The sequence below is a fragment of the Calidris pugnax genome, unplaced genomic scaffold (assembly GCF_001431845.1).
Source record: "Calidris pugnax isolate Ruff unplaced genomic scaffold, ASM143184v1 scaffold70, whole genome shotgun sequence".
NCBI lineage: Eukaryota > Metazoa > Chordata > Aves > Charadriiformes > Scolopacidae > Calidris > Calidris pugnax.
The window spans coordinates 13,574,927-13,595,106 of record NW_015090862.1 but is presented as its reverse complement, the minus strand read 5'-3'; the positions used below and the strand labels follow the sequence as shown (position 1 = coordinate 13,595,106).

Below are 20,180 nucleotides of genomic sequence, written 5' to 3'. Positions count from 1 at the left end.
GGCAGGCCTCATAAAAGGGCTGCGCACCCTGACCTGCTAAAGAAAACCTAGTACCTAATTGAATCTGTTGGGGCTGTACCTTGCAGGCATGGTCTAGACTGGCTAAACCTTGTGACCTTTCCACTCTTTGAACATTTTGAAAGCTGATAATTTGTTATTCCAGTTCCACCAATGATCTGCACAGACTGGGTGCCCCACAAGGGAGGAGCTGATTTGCACACAAGCCCTGCTAGTGAACCGCTACCGAATCACCCCAGTTGTAGCATCCTGTAAAATGCACAAAGGGGCTGACTCATACGCAGATGACACAAGAGCAAAGGGATGTTTTAACCCAGCGGGCTGATTACACAGAGACCATAGCACACAATGAACGTCATCTCACACACAAGTCTTCTCCACCATAGGAATCAGCGATGAGCTTCTGAGAACAGCAGGGGTTTTGTGGGATTTGGAAACAAGATGTTACTCCATCCTAGGGGAGAGATGGTGGAGATAGTGTGTGTGTGAAGCAGGCGCTAGCAAGCTGCACTGAGTTTAAGGAGCTCTGATATTAATGACAGAGCGTGGGCAGGAGGAGATGAGATCAAAGGTCTGCTGGAGTTAAAACAAAATATGGTAGTTTGCAAAACCACCAAGTCAATTTTAAATTAATTTTTTGTTGAAATGGAACAAGGTGAAATTGCTTTTCCTACAGAACTGATGGAGGAAAGCGAGTCCTTCCCTGCTCCTTGACCCCATTAAAATGATTCAGTTTTTTTAAATCAGCCAATAGGTTCAGCAAATGGTTACAACCTGAGAGAGGTAGCATTGTGGTTGTTGTGACCTTTTCACTGCTAGTTTGCACCTGGAAACTAGTACTGTTCACCCTGCTCACTCATTTCTTTCCGTCTGAAGGACCAGAAATCCACTGTGATCTCGCTGAAGAAGCTGATGGTACGAGAAGTGGCTCATGAAGAGAAGGGTTTGTTCCTGATCAGTATGGGTGTAAAAGATCCCGAAATGGTGGAAGTCCATGCCAGCTCCAAAGAAGAGCGTAACGGCTGGATACAGATCATTCAGGACACAATTAACACCATGTAAGCTACCAAGCTGTTCTTGCAAGGCAGGTGATGAACGTGATCATGTTCTGGTAGTAATTGAGACATGTGTCTTTTCCAGGGACAGAGATGAAGACGAAGGAGTCCCTTGTGAGTCTGAATTTGAAAAGAAAGTGTTGGATGCGAAAGTGAGAGGACTGAAAGGTAAAATCCTGCCTGGGACAGAGCCGGGGAGCGGTTTTTGAAAAATTTACAGGGACTGTTGTCCCTGGGTTTTGGGTTTTGGGGCTGAACTATGACTGTTTTCAAAGGAGTGAGAATCCTGCATCCAGCAAAAAATTGCAGTCCTCACCTTGCTTGGATTATTTGGTTTTTTTGGAGCCTGCTGGGTACCGTTGCTGTGCAGATCACACAGGGCACGGCTGTATCATCAGGTTCCACTAGATGGGGCCAGTATCTCAGGAATCACTGAGTTTCCTTGCCCAAGCTTTTATTTTCTCTCTTCATCTCTGTTTTCTGTTCACCCCCACAGAACAACTTCAGCAGAAGGATAAGCAGATCCTCCTCTTGCTGGAGGAGAAGGCTAAGATCTTCCAGGACATGGCAGACAGTTCTGTGCAGGAGGACGTGCCAGGCTCCAGGCTGCTCTTCAGAGCCAACACGGAAGAGGCACCAAAAGGAGAGGCCATTATGAAAACTGCAATAAATGAAGGTGAGGATGTAAGGGTGACACGTTAATTGCACTAACCACCAGACCCACCTTCAGTAAAACCATCAGTCCTCAAGCACCAGTTTTGCAGGGGAAGCCTTCTCTGTCAGAATAACAGCATAGATTAGAAGATACCGCTGCTCATGGCATTGTCTCAAGGACAGTAATGAGGATCAGGAAAGGAAGCAGATATTGACAGCTGTTGAAAGAGGGCAGAAAAGAAGTCAGCCCAGAGCACAAGCATCATGCATTGAATCTGCCAGAAGCAGCACAGGATTTATCCTTGGCTGAAATACAGACCATCCTGGCTTTTGCTGTGCTTCAGGCTCAGCAATGTGTCAGAGTGGGGCTTGGGTTCCAGCAGGTGCTTGTGGTGCCTGCAAGGGACAAGCAAGTCTGTTGACAAAGGCAAGGGTAGCAACTCAGGTGACTTTCCAGTGTGATTTTTGGAGAGGCTAAACATTTTTAAATGCTGTTGTCAGATCACACCAGGGTTGCCTGGAGGAGGGGAGGGAGGTGTAAGCCTGTGCAGAGCTCCAGGAACTGGAGTTAATGGTCAGAGTTTTTGCCCAGGGAATGCGTAGTGTTCGTATCGTTGTCATAGAAACATGGTTTCTTAGGACAGCAAAGCATGTGAATTTCTGACCTGATCTCAGGCAGGGATGAAAATAGCTGGGAAGCCTGAGTTGGTCTTTAACAAAGATATTGTTGCTTTTTATCAGTTGAGCTGCTGCAAGATCTGGTGAACAGGAGCCTGGGCACTGCCCTCGGGCAGCAGGTCAGCAGCGCTGCCATGGAACAGGAAGGGGGAGTTGGACCCATCTCTCTCCCTAGAAGGGCAGAAACTTTTGGAGGATTTGACAGTCATCAGATGAACGCCTCCAAGTGTGAGTAGTTACCTGTGTGTGCATCAGCCTTTGTTAACAATACGTCTTCATGTCTTCTTGCTTCAGAAGGACTTCAGCAGCTAGTGATTTGGGTTTTCCAACTCTTTCCAACTCCTTTCCAATAATAGTTGATAGATTAAATTACAGATTAGAAAAAAGGTTATGTACAGGTGGAATGATGGTAGCTGAGAACCAGTGGCTACGTGAGGATTAAACATCTGAACTCCTCTCTCCTCTGTCTCTGTGCTCTCTCTAAATCATCCTTACTTCTTTACTTATGTGCCACATGAAAGCGTTTGGCTTCTTAATAGATTAGTTTCTTCATTTTGTTATAGTAATATCTGCGGCTCTGTTCTTCGTTCTTCAGTTATTTTCCAGCAGGAGCCTGGTGCTGTTGCATTTGCCAATGGGTGAGGATATTGCTGAATTGAGCACCTTCTCCATTGACGCAGCTCTCCCTGCGTTTGCGTTGCACATACAACTGCATGTGTTATTCCTGCAATTAAGTCTCTCCCAAAGAAACGTGTGAATATTTATTTCAGCTGCATAGTTGGCTGCTTCCCAACGCTCTCTTTCTTTGCCCTAGTCATCAGAAACTTCCCTGTCCTCAAATTCCTTTCTCTGTGGTCTCACTCATACTCCCAATACAGCCAGTTTTGCTGCGCTAGTGTCTGTCTCAGCGTTGGGATCGTTGGACCTCGTCTGACCTTCTGCATTAAAGGAGCAGTGTTAGCTCCAGACAGTCAGACATGAGAAGTATGTAGAGGTTTTCCCAGCTCTATTGGAAAGCTGAAAAGCCCTCCACAGGCCTTGTCATCATAATGACAAATACATTCACACTGGAGGGGTTTTTTTAGGGTTGTGCCTCTCTCTCTTGCAGTGATGAATGGGACAACCTCAGGCTGTTCATTGCCCAGCTCTAAGTTTTCTGTAGAAGTGTCCTCTTCTGAATTAGATTGTAATTCAATAGTTGTAGGGTCTTGGGAGAATTTGGGAAAAGAATGCAGGGCCTGTTTGTTCAGCTGGAGGCCGGGAGGCATGAAACCTGGCTTTCATCTCCAGCTCTTCTGTTCACAACCTGTGCAACTTTGGGCAAGGCTTATAACCTGACTCCCCTTCGTTCTCCCCTCCAGCAAAGCAGAAGGGAGGTGTTTCCTCCTGCAAAGAGGTGGAAGGTCCCAGGACGTGGCGCAGGAGAGAAGGTCTGTTAGGAGGACTCGAGGGTCAGCTTTTAATAGCAAAGCCTGCCTGGGGGGTGGTGGGAGGAGAGGGCCTTTGTGCAAGGTATTGTGTCCTTCATGTTGCTGCAGGTACAGGTCTATGAAAAGTTATCACTAGAAGAGTGGCAGTAAGGAGGTCACCACTGCAGGTGTGGATTTTCCCCATGGCCTGCACCTCAGCTGGCAAGGAGAATGCAAGAGTCTTGGCAAGGGCTAGAGGACAGAAGAGCTGTGTGACCCCTTAGCCACCCGTGAGCAGAAGGGCAGCACAGGAGGAGGGCTGCAGCCCTCTTGGGCCCACAAGTCAATCCAGTGCTGCTCAGGAGCACTGAGAGGAGCCAGCCAGGGGACAGAAAGAAAAGTCTGTCGTCCCTTTGAAGATACAGGTTTCTGATAACTAAGGCTAAGAAGAAATTGTTAGCATAAAATTACACAGGCTATTGCATAGCAATATCTGACCCAGCTGTAAATTGCATTTGGACAGGAAAGACCTTGAAACTCTACCTGCAGTAATATGCCCTGAGATGATACTGTTATTGTTCTCCAGCTGCTCTTATTCTGCCTCCTGTCTTCTCAGCAAATTTTCTTTGGTAGTAGACAGCAGTGTGGGGGCAAGACAGAGCACCAATTAATAGGAGCGTACCGAATTTATCAGCATGTTGTTTGCAACCAAAGTCAATCCTAATCTGAATTCAGATCCTTTTTTCCTGCTGGTGCTGGCATGAATACATAGGGAGCAAATGTATTTAGTTAAAGTGTCAAGACCTCCGTGTCCCCTTTTGTGAAACATCTGAGTTTCCTGTATTAAATTTCTCAGACATTAGCAAGTTCATCTGTGGCTTGAAAATGTTGAATAACCAGTGTCAATGCTGGCTTCTTCCTTTAGGTGGAGCGAAAGATGAAGGTGATGATGCTCAGGACCTTCGGAGAACAGAGTCGGACAGCATTTTAAAGAAGGTATCTCTTGGTTTATCTGCCTGCTGCCAACGAGTTCAGATTTTAAGAGTGTGACCATTCCAAGTCTTGAAAACTGTCTGAATTTCTTGGCAATTAAATGTATCCTAATAAGTTAAAAATACAAAATTGGAAGTATGCAGCCAGAAATGCTCTGCTGTAGCTAAAACCCTGACTTGAAAACCATTGCAAATCAGTAGTATTCCTTTGTGGCACAGGTTTTCTGCCATCTGTCTGCAGATCAGCTAAAGCATGTGTTTAATTATGCATCGTTATTGAAATGATAAGGTCAACTATAACCTTGCACCTCATCTTGCTGTGGATCGATCCATCATATAACTACAAAATGATACCTAATTAACATTTTATTTTATATGATTTTAACTTGCCTAAAAAACATGCATGAATTCTCCCAGAATGGAAGATGGAGGGGGCTTTAATGTATCTGTCATTAGTTCAGCTTCAGAACACATTTGCTGTGATTTCTCATTTGTCCTTATATTAAATCTGTGATCTTCTCATAGGGTGGAAATGCTAATCTGATGTTCATGTTGAAAAGGAATAACGAGGTAAGAATTGATTCTGTTGCTCAGCTGTTTCCTTCATTTAAGCGGCAAGTGAATTTGTCTCAATAGGTGATAATGTAGAAGAAAATACATTTCATTTGCTGAAGCGCATGTAGACTTTTAAATACATTAAGCTGAACCCACTGTGTCATTTATTTGTTTAACCTTGGATGTTCAGACAGGGGATTCACTGATTGTCATCTGCTTGCCAGCAGGATGATATGTGCTGATTATAGGCAGCAAGGGTTAATTACACGAGGATGCACTGGGCTGTATTTATTGTGCATCTGCAGACAGAGGGAGTTTAATTTTATGTTGCAGGTGCAGTGAATTGAGGCAATTAGATTTCTATTCTCCCTTTGATACACATTCATAACTCCCAATTAGCATTAATGGCAGAATGTGAAGCAGTTCCCTTAACACTGGCTATCACACCACTATTGCAAACACTGCAGTGGTTTTTCTTCTTAAAAGTAATTGTAGGATATTAGAGATTCAGAGACATCTTTAGCTAGGCTAAAAATATATTTAGGGATAGGGCATCACTCCAAAGTAGCTTGCTCTGTATTGATGCAGGATGTGTTTACCTGTATTTTCGGAGAGCCTCCATGAGCACACCTGCTGTACTTGTGTGCTGGCTGTATTGCAGTCTTTCTGTCTAATGGCAGTGGGACTTCCATGGATCAGCTGGGGGTGGAAGGGTGCAAATAGTCCATACTTATTTTAATACTACTACTTTTTTTTTTTACCCCTTGAAGTTCTTTCCTTGAAATTTTTAACTGGACTGCCAGGTTTCATCCCAATTTCTCTGCTTTTTCTTGAGCAAGCTGAGAAATGGTTTGCAGAGGCAACCCTGGAGTCCCCATGAGGTCTGTGCTGTTTGGTGATTCTGCAGACTTTTCCTCCCCTGCTGCACTGACAGCTAGGAGAGTGAGGAAGGTGATGGAAGGCACCCCTGAGAGATGTCCAAGGGATGTATTTGTGTACTGGGGGATGATGCAGTCTTTGCAAGTAGAGCGAGAATAAAGAAGGCACAGAGGGGTGGCCTACAGCTTGTCAGACCCACCGGTGGGTCACAGTGGAAAAGGAGGGTGCTTTACCTGTACCCTGGCACCCAGGGAGATCTAATAGCAACGCTTTTGTTTTCTCGCAGCAGGTCCTCCAATCCATTACCAGCCTCCATAAGCTGCTCAGTGCTTTGCAGGTAGGCTTGGCCGTTCATCCCGCTTTTGCATGCTGCTTGCCCAAAATATGCATCCTGCCAGCCAGTAACAGCCACTCGCGCTTCGTCCCCAGTCTCCCCTTCCCCTTTGCCTGTCCCATCCCTGCACGGCCGGCTTGCAGGCAGCGTGCCAGCAAGGTCATAGGAAAGAGCTGCTGCCCAAATGAACTGGTGCTCGCCTGAATTTGGGAAGCTGCTGGAGGAGATGCCCTCCCAGCAACCTCCGGTAGCCCAGCTGTAAGGCTGAGCTGTGAATTTGGTGGGGTTTGGATACAGCACCCTGAGGTTTTCAGGGGTGGAGGTTCTCTCCGTGTGGAGAGGGTGCTGCAGTGATTTGTGCCCCCTCTCTCCTAGGGCGTCGTGCTGCAGCAGGACACCTACATCGAGGACCAGAAGCTGGCTCTGAGCGAGAGGGCTCTGACCCGAGGCTTTTTCCGGCCACCCTCGCTGCTGGAGCAGGAGAAGCAGCGCAACCTGGAGAAGCAGCGCCAGGAGTTGGCCAACCTGAAGAAGCAACAGACACAGCACCAGGAGGAGAGGCGGAGGAGAGAGAAGGAGTGGGAAGTCCGAGAGAAGGAGCTGGCGGAGCAGGAGGCCCACCTGGCCCAGCGAGAGGAGCAGGTCCAGAGAGGGTGGCAGGATCTCGAGCGGGAACGAGAGGAGCTGCAAGTGAAGAAGGCCTCCTACCAGCTCGACCTGGAGAGGCTTCGCACGGCACAGAAGCAGCTGGAGAGGGAGAAGGCACAGTTCAAGCAAGATGTGGAGCAATTAGCTCAAATGCAGCAGGAGCCTGACCACAACCAGGTAAATGCTGCCAATGGCTGGGTGCTGGGCAAGCCATGCTCTACAGGGAGCTTCTGCACAGCTCCTGGGCCACCTGCATGCCAGCAATGATGGACTAGCCCAGCTCTAGACACACAGGGCCTGATATTTCTCGCTCTTTCCTTGCACTGTATATGCAGGGCTGCATTTCTTGCACCTCCAGAGCTACCAAGGCATTGCTGGTGTTGATGCAACGTGGTGTATTCAGGATGCCTGGCTAGTCCTGAGCAGGAGGTGGTTACAACAGCCTGAGCTCTGCCTGCTTTTCTGTGCTGTGTGTTGGCAGACAGCAGAGCGGAGGTGGCTGCCTTGCAGAATCCCAGAAGGTCAATATTGCCTTTGACAGTGGCCTTCACCCCGTGGGGGCTGAGCTCTGGGGAGCAGTCAGGCAGATGAGACGGCCTTCTCAGAAACAGCCTGAGCGTTGTGGGTCACCTGCACCCTCCAGCTCTCACGAAAGCCACTTGTGAGGCTGATAACTGCAGGGGAGGGCTGTTTGTACGCCTACATCCAACTCCAAAAGCATTCTTGATACCTAGCAAAGAGATGGGTGTTGTCCCTGTCCTGAAGAGACTGGCACCTGCAGTCTGGTCATGGCTCAGTGAGCAAATGCCTCTGCTGCAGGAGGTTTCTGGTGTCTGGCTGCCCACAACCAGAAAGGAAAGCCCACACGCGTATCCTGCTCTGTGCATTTTTCAGCAAGCTGGGGTTTATTTTTTAACAACTATGCAGCAGTCTGGCTGGTGGGGGAGCAAGCATCCATTGGCAAAAGATGGGCTGAATTTGAACCTTAAGCCTGTTGTTGATCATTTGTTTGTTTGTAACTCGCTAATTCTGAATATAATTTGCTTAGAGCTGTAGCAAAATTAGTTTATAAATGTCGGATTGTGGAATGGAAATGATTTTGGGTGCCTGAATGGACTAACTGCGGAGCTCGGCAGTGAGCTCTGAAAAGGAAATCACCAGGGGAGGGCTTGCTCCCTCCCACCCTGGTTCCTCATCAGGCCAGAAGTTTTCCAAGCACAGAGAGAAGCTGTTCCAGCACCGAGCACACGCAGACATGCGAGGGATATGAGTGCTATGGGAGAGGCTGAGAGGTAAAATAACTGCGAGGCCTGGGGGATCGGGAGAAGGAAGCACCTTTTCGAGGCAGGGATCTTACTGACATTTCAGAGCTATTAATAGAGGGTTCGGTGAGGCTTTGTTGAGCTGTTGTTTTGATCTTCCCTTTGAATGTGCAGGCTCAATTACATCCTGAGACAGCCGTTAGGAAAAAAAAAAAAAAAAAAATCAGGAAAAATGTTTTTGCTTTCATCTTTGGCTTGGGAAGGCTTCCTTTGACACACGCCGCTCCGGTGGTGTGTGCTGGCGTTCCCCTGCCGGAGAGGCACGCTTCTCCTTGGCCTTCTGCCACCTTCTGTGTGTGCGAACGATGCAGGGTGAGTCTTGGTATCGAGATCTTAGAGAATATTTGCCCTTGGCTTGTTGATACATAGCACAGTACATGTAGGAGCAAAAGATACCGGAGCGTTGCTCTTTATATGCCTCGTTTCTTTGTCTTAAACAGAGAAGGCTGCTTCTCTCTTTGCTTTGCTTGGATGGGGACCACTTTTTAGCTGGTGAACGGGCTGGATGTTCACAAGAACAACCTCTGTCATGCCCCAATGAAACACTTTTCTTTTCCTTTATAGGTTTCAAGTCTACATGAAAAACTTGCAAGAGTCCCCTCCCAGTCCAGCATCGATGACTCCAAGCAGAAGAGCCCTTCCATTCCCAAACAAGGGCACTTTGACGCAGAACTGTCTGTCTCCCCCAAAAGGAACAGTCTTTCAAGGACACACAAAGAGAAAAGCACTTTCCATTTGCTTAGCACAATAAACCAGACTAACAAGGCAGCTGGGGACCAGCCCCAGATGCCTACCCGTCTCTTCAGTTTAGCCAAACCAAAGGAGAAGAAGGAAAAGAAGAAAAAGGGCAGGGGGCATCGCTCCCAACAGTCTGGTGAGTGTCTGGGGAGGTCAGAGGTGGGTTTTCAGGGTCGGTGAGCTTGCGTTTCTCTCCAGCCAGCAAACTTGTGGAAGCCACAAAATCTAGCCTTGAATGTGGATGGTAACACAGGGATGGAGAGGATCAGCTGTGATGAGTGGAGTTCCCAGGTTGAAGTGATCTTCAGTGGGCTTTTCTGCCTGTTCTGTAGCCCCTGGGGTTGTCAGAGGGACACACTCTGCTCCTCCTCTTTCCCATCCCATCCTGAGCAGCCTCCACGGGCTGGATTCTCCCTTTATTTTTCAGCTTCCTATGCTTCGAGGAAGAAAATGTCCTGCTTCAGTGTATGTGCTGTCGGGAGCTGTTGCTGGGCTGCTCCTGGCTGTTGCAGCCCCTGGGGCATTGCTGTCTGCTTTAACTCTGGGGTAGTTTGGAAGTGATACTCACAACCCTTCTGGTGGCCTCTCCCTTCCCCTCCAGCCAGTCTATCTTGTCTCTTGATCTGAAAAAAAAAAAAACCCAAAAAACATGTATGGGTTTTTTTCCTCTGGTAGTTTTGCATCCCCTTAGGACTCAGTTGTGCACCTCAAACCTCTGACCCACATGAAACTTGATCTCACGCCCTCAGATGACTGGCTTTATCCATATTAACTCACTGCTGTTTTCCAACTTGTGCACAGGAAAGCTCACCCAATTACAAGATGTAACTTCATGGTAGCTCATCAGGGACCTGGACATCTTTTAAGGTCCCCAGTGGATTTGGCAGACAGCGGGGTTTCCATGCATGCGGAGTCCCGCTTTGCCTGCTGTATTCCTGTATTCCCATAGTCATTCCAACCTGTTTTGTTTTTTTTTCCTACTGCAGATTCTCACTCATCAGAAGCACCTCCAGAGGGCGAGGAGATCTTCTGCTGAGCACACGGACACTTCCATTGGTCAACTCTCGGCATTGGTACCGTCAACATCTCCTTGCCCGCTCCACAGCACACTGCTGGTGCCTGCGTCTGACAAGCATCTGGAGGTTTCAAATAAAACATATTATGAAGTCTGCTAAGTGGTGGGAAAGGGCCTCTTTCCTGTGGTTTTGCGTGAGTTCTCACCACAGAGGCTGACTGCCCGGCAGATAGTGCTGTCTCTCTGTGCAAACCTTGGGTTACGTGGATTGGGATAGATGTTTTCTGTCTCTTCTTAACTGCTAAAGGATGAGAGAACATAGCCTTAAGGGGTCTGTGCCTTCAAATTCCCCCTTTTCTGGGGAACAGAACCAAAAGCAAGCATTTAGCAAAAGATTAGGACTCTACAAATGGTGCGTACACACTGGCATATAGAGATATACTGTACATATACATATATGTATCTATGTATTCACTGGGATATGCTTGCAGTCTGTACAGCCAAGCTAAGCTCGGCCCATGGGGATAGGAGATACCTGATGACTTTCAGGGAGCTTGTAGGTATTAAGTATCTTGCCCTTAGTGCTCCAATTGTAACACCGTCGACTCGCGCGCCCCTTTTGTGCTCGTGGTATATGGACTGTTTGGTTTCAGAAAGGTACCTTAACGCCAGGAAGCAGTCACAGCATTCAAAACAAAAATTCAGAGGGGAAAAAAAAAAGTAGAATTTAAAATGATTCTGAAAGATTTCCATGGGGTAGAGGATTTAAATGTCAGACTGTTTCCGGAATCCAGCAGAATGTCTTTGGATGTATTTAAAAGGATGCAGAAAAGAGAAGTTTGATGGGCTTGTAAGGCAACCCCAGGGAGCCAGAGGAAACGGTGTTCAAGTGGGAACAACTCTTAGCAATGTTTTTTTACACAATCTCTTTGAGCTCCAGCTCCTCCTTCCCACCCCCTAAGTATTTTTTTTTTTTTTTGCCAGAATATAGTTCTCCAGTTGCATTTGACATCCCTTCTTTACAACCCTGATGGCTGAACGTATGCTTTTAGGGACCTTTGCTCTGTTACTTGTATTTTTCTTCCCCTTCTTTTCGTGTTAAAGTTGGGCTTCTGTTCCTCTGGATCCTGTCAGCTTCCCTTGTTCCTTCCTGAGGCAGAATGAGACAGAATCAGAGCACTTCAGTGAGATGTTGCAGGTCAGGGGACAGTGCTGGGAGCAGAGTGAGCTCCAAAGAGACGGCTTCTCTTCCTATTCCTGTATGATACCTTGCACTTACTGACTGTTTCTGGGGAGATAATACATTCTCATGGTCAAAGCTGCTGTGGGACAGGTCCAAAGGTCCAGCGTGGCAGGTCCATTTCCATCGCTGTGGGCTCTAGGCTGAAAGTGTCTGTGTGTCCCTGTGTTGCCATCAGCAGCAGGGAAATGTCTGAGAGCAGCTCTCGCTGTGCTGACTCTGAGGGATGTGTTCCGCGGGGGAAAAGAAATGCAGGAAGCCAAACATTTTTCCAAAATTATTGTTCTTCCAGACCCTCTCAGGGGAATTGCCCAAGTGGATTTGTCAATGGTTATAAGACGCTATCAACCTCAAACAACTCAAGGGTTTGCTCAGAGTTTGAAGCTGTCAAGTGCATTTCCTTTCCTACCAGTTTTTCTTTAAAAAAAAAAGAAGAAAAAATAGATATATATTTCTCTTCTTGCACTATTGTTTGATTTCAGTTTGCTCTCTGGCTTCTCACAAGCTCACAACCCGCAGCAGTTTCCCCGAGTTCAGTGCTGATGGGTATCAGTGTTGATGGTGAGGTGGATGCTTAAACTGCCTGCTTGCTTTGGAAGCTCTCTAAGCTATTAAGACTCAAAAAAAAAAAAAAAAAAAAAAGGAAGAAAGGAAAAAGTTTTGAGAATTATTTTTATTTTATTTTGCTTTTTTTTTAATATTATTTGGTGCTTCTTCTTATTTGCAAGCAGGGCTTGCAAAAACTATTTATCTTTCTGTTTATTTGAAAGAGTTCTTTTTTAAAAAGAAGTTTACTTGGTTTTATTTTTTTATTTCTTTTTACTTTTTATTTTGTTTTTGTTTGGAGGTTTGAGGGGTGGTTTGTTATTTTTTTTCTTTCCCTTTTTTTTTTTTTTTTTTGTTCTCTTTACCAAGGGATTGGTAAAACAAATGTTCTTATTTCCCTGGTTCCTGCAAAACCAGGGTTTGGGCAGTGCTGCTTAGCAGCCCGTGCCATGCCCAGAGTTACACGATTGCAACTGAGAGCTTTCTTTACGGCAGAGCAGCTTTGGGCCAAAAAAAGTCTGGAAAAAGCAGCAGTGACTTCAGACAAGACTCCACCTATCAGCTAGTTTCCTCGTTTAAATATTTTCTTTACTTTTTCTGCTACCTCTTGGGGGAAAAAGGAAAAAAGCAAAACATGGAGCCTCTTGTGAGGGTCCAGTCACTTGTCCAGGGAGATCGAGGCTGTGCTCTTCTCCTGAACCTGAAAGGAGTTGGAGGAGGCACGTGCTGGTGTTGGGGTGTTATCTTTTTCATAAGAAAAACACCGATTTCACAAAATAACTTCTGCCCTGCTGTTTGTACATCTGCAAAAATGAATGTGCCAAGCTGAATTTTTTGGAAACCAAAGCAGTTCATGGCTCATTTACTGTTGTGTAAACAGAGATCAGGTCCCCGGTATTTCTGAGAGTTCCCCTCAGTCTGGAAGAGCCTTTGCCAGCGTGAGCTTTGCTTTTCATCCCGCTCTCTTTTTGCCCGTCCCAACACATCTTGAATTCATGACATGGAAATGTCCCATGGCTCCAAGAAGGGCATCAAAAGGGAGATGCATGACCCAGGGCTGAGTCTCTGCCTGGCCTGGACCATCTCTTCCTGCAAATCAAAAAGAGCGTTCAGTGCCCTAAGTGAAAACAGTATTTGCTAAGTCATCTCCTAAGGTCCCCCTGAGTCCTTGTCAAAGAAACCATGAGCGTGAGTCAGAAATAGACTGACCACAAATATCAAAGCTGTTTGTGTCTTAAATTCTGGTGGAAGACCTTTGTCCCTGGAGGATGTATGTTACTGCGTGATTCACTTTTTTGGAATGAAGTCTTTACTCCCACACTGCTTCCTCCTTCTTTCACCTTTAGGAAGGTGAGGGCTTGTTTTTATCTCTTTAGCCTTTTATTTTTCCCCTTCTCAGGTTTTCTTTGGAAAAGCCTGGCATAGGGTCCCAGAGTCAGATTCCCACCCTGCTCTGTTGTCTGTCCCAGCTTCACAGCACCGAAGCTTTTCCTCTTCCTGGCCTTAAAACTGCATTCACTTTGGTTCCACGCCTGGTCTCCATCCTGCAGTTGTTGAAAGCATGTTATTTTTTCAGCCCAGCCTGATGCTGTCTCTGGTTCCCAGAGCCTGTCCCTTGATCCCATTTGGAGCACCCAAACCACCTTGTTTCACACTGGATTCCTGGGACACGGAGCAGGTTCAGGGATGTCTGTGCAAAGCCCAAGTTGTTGAAGGGAGAAGAGGACCCAGCAAGGGCTCTTGGAGCTCTTTTTTGCTACAGTTTCATCAGGCTTTCTTTTCTGGGGCTTTTCTTTGCCTGTTCTTTATCACTGCCCAACAGAAGGGGTTTCAGCACCTGAGGAACTGGGAGCACGGGCTCAGATGAAGTACAGAAGTGGTCAGTATTAGGTGGGGGTGCCAGAACACCCCGACTCTGGAGAGTAGCTGTAGCGACCGGTGTGAGACTCAACAGAGTTGTGTGGGGTTGGCCTTACCTTCTTCAAAATGAAGCGATCATCTCAACGTGTAACTTGATGTCAGTTTGATGCCATAAAGCACTTTAAATGGAACTGGTCTTGTCCCTTTTCATTTTGGTTACATGGAGACAATCAGCTTTGCCATTGCTCCCCCCTCTGCACCTCCCCAGCAAAATCCGAGCGGCAAGTAGGCGTATTCCTGGTTTGGTTTGGTTTTACCCCAGGAGAGGAGGAAGGGCCAAGCTTTTTGTATTCTTTTTAGACCCAAGTGGGTGTGAATCTGATTACGGTTCTGCTGCAGACAGTGAGTGGCAGGACCAGAGGAACTGGCTTGTGATGGCTCAGGTATATCCCCTAGGAGAGCTCATGCTGGTACTGCTGCCGGTGGGGAAGCAGTCCCACCACCAGTTTGCCCTCCACCACCTTTTTCTTGAGGAAACCCAGAGCAAAGGAGGTGTGTGTGGGATGCAACCAAATCAGTGAAGTGAGGCCCTTTCCATGCACTAAGTTAGTTTCTGTCCAGGCCATTGGGAGACCTCCCAGGTGCCATCCCTGTGGCAGGAGCTCTGGCCACCGCTGAGGATGGACGATTTCACTCTTGAAGTTTTGACCACTGCTGAGAAGCACAGTAATGCCATTACCTTGTGCGGATTTGTACTGCCTTCCGGAGGTAAGAGCATCCTTAGAGTCTCATCATCTTTGCACCTTCCTTGAGGCACTAGGATATCTCAAAGCTGTTGCTGAAACACCCAAATCCAGTTCCTTCCCAATGCCACTGAGTCAGATGAGGTTCATCAGGTGCCAAATCCCAAGGAAGCTGTCTAGGATATCTGTGGCACGAGGCAAGGGAGGACTGGGCAGGGGGCACAAGAGAGTATCTGCTAAAATCCCATAAAACATTCCTTGTTAACCAGAACTCTGGAAATCACTCTGCCTGCTGGCCAGGTTTGGGAGTTTACCATAATTTAAGGCACCCTTTTAAATAAATAAAAAACCTCCCCTGCTGCTCGTTAACTCTTGCTTCGTTTGTCAGAAGGGGCAGCCATCAGCGATGCGTTCGTGATGGGGCGATGCAGCTAAGTTTTAAGGATAGGCGAGCTGAACTGGCTGAGTCTCCTTCACCTCCTGCTCTCCAGGGATGGGAAGTGAGACACCTGCTCCCTTCCCACCTGCCTTCCCTTCCTCACACCTTTCACTGACACTGACGCTTCGCCCAAATATATTCAGCTTCCATTGCTTGGGGAGGGAGGGGGGAAGAGGATAACATTCACTGCTTTGCATACAGCTATAAGCTTCGTATGTATTTAAGCTGTCTATAGGTATCCATCCTTTCCATGCTCTAAAGTATTTTACTATTTTCTTTATCGATATTAAACACTGACTCAAAAAAAAAAAAAAAAAGAAAAGAAATCTATGAATCTATGTCCAGTTCAGTTCGCCTATGGTTAAAGTTTAGCCTGGTGTTTATTTTGTACTAATATGGAATGCACTTGAGTAATTCCCAGAGCGTTGAGGAGGTGTATTGTAATAAGCTGATATACCTCTGCTTTTGGTTTGTTTCTTAAAAAAAGAAAAAGAAGTAAAAAACTTAAAAATGCTTTGCATTTTCATGTTGAACCCATTAAAAAAAAAAAACTTTAAAAAAAAAGTTGAAAAAAAGAATTTTTAAAAAAGAGGGTAAAACCTAATTGCTGTATGTTAATTTGTAATTATGTAAAAAGTGAGCAGGTTATTGACTGTAAAATTCTTCAGTTTTTCTGTAACTTGCCAGAAACCATTAGGTTTTGTAACAAGCTTTTATTTATCTTCCTTTTTAGTTATCGGCATCAACCTCTTGTAAAGTCATTTTTTCTTCTGAATAAATTTAATTTTAAGTCTGAGATTTCTGCCTGATTTCCTTCCACCCCTCTGCTATTTTTCTGCTGTTGACTTTGTTGCACCGAGGCTGAACGAGCAGACGTATCGCTCACCTGTCATCAAATGTTTGCATTTGCTTTTATCATCTGGATTCCAGTCTGCACCCATTGCACTCTCTGACTTATTTTCCTTCTCTTAGAAGATTTGCATTCAGCTGAAGGGCGTATGGCCATAATGATCTCTGGCTCCTTGGGGTGGTTTTCCCCACGCACGCAAGGCTTTTCATCTCTTTACAAGAAGAGGAAGTGTCACAGCCACTTCTCTTGGCCACTTCAGCTCCGTGAGCCGAGATAAATGGCAGCCCCGTGGCTGCCTCTGCCCTCTCGGGGAAGGGAGTCTCCATCACCAGCTGATACAGCTCCACGGCTCCAGCAAACCCTGGGTGCTGTGGGGTTCATCTCATCTGGCTGAGACCTAGAGATGCCACGTCTCATGGTGGGGATGGGGAGAGGAGGAGGGATGGTCGCACCCTCGATGCCGTGAGCTTTACCATTTTCCACCTCCCCTACAAGAGGAGGCCCAGGAGAAACGCCGGAGCCAGCGTCTGGGTCCTTCCTCTCGCCTGGGGAGGAGAAGGTACGTGGTGTTCCCGGTGCCTGCAGGCGTCAGGCCAGGCAGAAGAGGGTGCCAAAAGTACAGAGCCGAAAAGCAGAGCTTGCTCACAGCACAGCGAGGAGCTGCCACGGCTGGAGTTTCTCCACCATCGTTTTCTTTGACCTGTTAAAGCCATCACAGATGCCCCTGGACCACTAGTCCTGCAGGGGACTCCAGCATCCTCTCCCCGGGCAGAGGGAGCAGGGAGACCCGCACCCTTCATCCTGTGCGTGTGACACTGAGGCAGGGGAATTGCTGAATTCCCATCTATTATTTCACTCCTCTCCAGAGGCGAGAGAGGGAAGGAGAGAGGCGGCTTGAGGAGAATGAGAGGTACTGATCACAGCCCTCGGGGTCATCGGCGTGGACGCTGCTTGGGTTGTTTCTTAACAGGCGTTGGGAAATGCCAGCCCATCTAAAAAGCTCATGGCCTGAATTTTGTCCCCTCTCACGTCTGTGCTGTGTGTGCTGTTCTGAAAACCTGGATGGTGTCGGCGAAACCAGCCCTCCGCCCTGTCACGCAGCGCTCGCTCCTTGGGCGTGAGACGGGAGATGAAAGAGCTCGTTTATCTCCACGCGGTTCAGCAGTCCTCCTTTTATTTGCATTCCCCTTCGTCCCAGCTCACCTATTTACAGAAGCAAATAAAAGCTTTTTTTGCCGAAGCGGCGGCTCCTGTGTACACCGCTTCAAGAGCACGTTTTCATAGAATCACAGAATGGTCAGAGTTGGAAGGGACCTTAGAGATCATCGAGTGACACCCCTCCTGCCATGGGCAGGGACACCTCCACTAGAGCAGATTGCTCAAAGACCCATCCAGCCTGGCCTTGAACACCTCCAGGGATGGGGCAGCCACAACATCCCTGGGCAACCTCTTCCATTTTTCCTGTGCCCCCTCTTGGCTCTGCAACCTGGATGCCTGACACGAGCTGAAAAACACCACCTGGGTTGCCCCGAGCCTTCGCTTTGCTGGGGTGAAGCAGTGGTGGCTGGAAGCGCGAGGTGCTGCCATGGTACAACGGGCATCGGTCACGGGAGGAGAAAGAGCGGATTTACTGAGGACAAACTGCGTGCAGAAAACCAAATTCTTGCTGAATTAAGCTCCTGCCAGGGAGAGGCCGGGGTGTGGAGCAAACCAGGCAGCATGGGCTTCTCTGTTCCTGCGCACTGCAAACCAAACCACCCCCGTTCCACAGACCGGAGAGGAGACTGGGCATGTGATCCCGAGGGGGAAACGATAGGCCATCTCCATTTGGTGATTTGAATATCCTAAACCAGCTTTCCAGAGTTTCAGCTGCAGACCTCACTCAGCCATTATGGCCCAGTTAAGACGATGAAAGAGATGTTCTCTCCAGACTACGTTATTTCAGACGGCCCCCAAGAATAGTGATGTGTTTCTGAGCACCCCAGGTTTCTCGCCCAGCCTGAGCTCTTCCTTAGCAACCAGGGTTAGAGGAGAAGATCTCTGCGGGGCCATATGGTGGGTCATCTGGATGGGGCTGGATTTTCACTGGTACCTTCACCTAAAAGGGATCACAAAGGATCCTTACACTTGGATGTGACTCTAAAAGGAGCGTTGACAGGCCCTTGGGAAGACAGTTTAGTGTCTCCTTTAGTGTTGGCATTATCTGTGTTTCCCGTTTTCCTGCCCTTGCTGGGTTCAGTCCTGGCGCTGGCTCCAGGGAGCTGGGAGGGCTGGGAGGACACAGGTGGGAGCTGGGCCGGGGCTTGCAGACAGGCTGCTCATTCACCGAGGCTTTATTAACAGAAGGAAAGGCAAAACCCTAATTAGTTCAGCGAGTGAGTGAGATGCCTTGTGATCAGATACCAGGTGAGTGGCAAAGGAATGACCTACCTCTGCCTAAGAAGGCACATGGGTTTTGTTAATTAGTTAGAGGGGATATTAAATGCTGCAAATGTGTTGATTTGTTTGGGGTTGGAACGTGGTTAAAAATCAGGGAAAAATAATATTTGACACTGGCCAGTGGTGCGAGAGGCTGTAGGAGTGAGCACCCCCAGCCTCACAGGGGTGGGCAGGCACGGTGGGTGCCCCTCATGCCCCCCCATAAAGCTATTTTCTCACCTTTTGACATACCCCAGCCAGGCTTCGCTGCAGACCCCGCTCCCACCCTCCCTCCCAAGGCGGCCGAGGGGAGGATGCTGCAGGTTCAGGACTGGGTACCCCCACCCCACTGCCTGCAGCATCCCTCGCTCCCTGCATCCCGGGGCTCCTTTTGCCTGGCCATAACTTGTTCAACGGGGCTAAAAAGGACAAGAAGAGGCTGGAAGACATCCCGGTCCTTTTGCTCTCCCCTTTCTTTTCCCTCCACCCCTTGCCGGGAGGCAGCTCAGCGGGCGATTCCCAATCCCCCCGACCTCTCCCCGCAGCCTGGCGTCTCTCCCGCCGGCGGCTCCAGACGCTCCTTTCTTTCCCTTTTCCTTTCACCAAAGAGCTGCTTCACACCGGGCTGCCTCTTTCCAGGGAGCCTAATTAGACGAGAGCCTAATTAGAGCTGAGCAGGAGCAGTGAGTCATTAGCAAGAGCCCTGTGGGAAGGCCTGGAGCAGGCGTGAGGCCTTGGGGCGGCAGCGTGGGCCGAGGAGAGGCCGGGACGCGGTGGTGGGATGGGGAGAAGCGGCCGTCGGAGGGAATCAGCTCCTGTTGGTGTGTGTGTGTGTGTGTGTTGATTCCTCCAGACACTGACCCAGAAATGGAGTACTGGTGCCTCCCCACCTCCCCGCACCTGCCATAGAGCCGTCTGTCTGTCCGTCCGTCCTACCCAGCCAGGGAACTTAGAGACTAAAAAGGCTTTTCCTGGTGGCCCCTAAGCCTTTTTATTTTATTTTTTTTCTCCTCCTTGTTTTGTTTCTACTCATCCCTTTTAACACACAGCTTTCCCCCCGACGATGGAGCGGAGCCAGCGTCCTGGGGACTGGCTGCCTGCTGGTGGCTGTGGGTCCCTGCTGGGCTGGAAAAAGAGAGTAAGGGGAGCAGCAAAGGGGAAGGATTTTTTTTCTCTGTTTTCTCTGGACGGAGCTGTCGGACCGGGGTTGGGTGTGACTTTCTATCGGTTATTAAATCACAGCCTGGCTGAAATGGACAAGTTGGGCCACCCTGGCACAGCCCTGGACCATTTCTCCAGGCTCTGCTGGGAAGGGAGGCCTTCCCAGGAGAGCCAGAACTGAAAAAAAAACCACACCTTTTTTGATTCCTGAGCTCCGTGATCCCCAAGGGATGTCAGGAGGAACGAAAGGACACGTTGGAATGCCAGGATCAGTCCTCTTGAACCCTTTCCCCGTCTTCATTTGGAGGAGGGGCACACAAATACAAGGCTGGGTGTGGGGGGGTTTCCTTGTCCAGGATGTCTATGAGACGTGGCCATCAGCGGTGCAGTGTGAAGTGAGATGTCCAGGCGCTGACAGCCTGAAAGCCAGGCTTTCTTCCACCTAATTGGATTTGTTATTCAGCTGAGAAGCGCTGAATGGCCTGGGTGGGCTCTGAGCCGGCGAGTCCAGTGAGGAAGTGGGGGACGAGGCGGTAAAGTAGGTCACGCTGCTGCAACCGGGGCTGATGGTTTCGCACAGCAGTCGATGATGTTAAATAAGGAGGTGGTGAAATGGAAAGAAAAGG

General features: G+C 48.2%; 1 protein-coding gene across 1 annotated transcript in view; it reads left to right on the top strand.

Annotated features, from left to right (window-relative positions):
- Positions 1-12,199, top strand: part of AKAP13 (A-kinase anchoring protein 13) — a 73,184-nt gene extending 60,985 nt beyond the window's left edge. Inside the window, exons 21-30 of the mRNA XM_014944571.1 lie at positions 895-1,076; positions 1,159-1,241; positions 1,570-1,749; positions 2,469-2,633; positions 4,740-4,810; positions 5,332-5,376; positions 6,527-6,577; positions 6,950-7,399; positions 9,109-9,418; positions 10,269-12,199. Of these exons, the coding sequence (XP_014800057.1) occupies positions 895-1,076; positions 1,159-1,241; positions 1,570-1,749; positions 2,469-2,633; positions 4,740-4,810; positions 5,332-5,376; positions 6,527-6,577; positions 6,950-7,399; positions 9,109-9,418; positions 10,269-10,318 (1,587 nt within the window). The 3' untranslated portion in view covers positions 10,319-12,199. The remainder of the gene's footprint in view (positions 1-894; positions 1,077-1,158; positions 1,242-1,569; positions 1,750-2,468; positions 2,634-4,739; positions 4,811-5,331; positions 5,377-6,526; positions 6,578-6,949; positions 7,400-9,108; positions 9,419-10,268) is intronic.
- Positions 12,200-20,180: the final 7,981 nt, after the last annotated feature.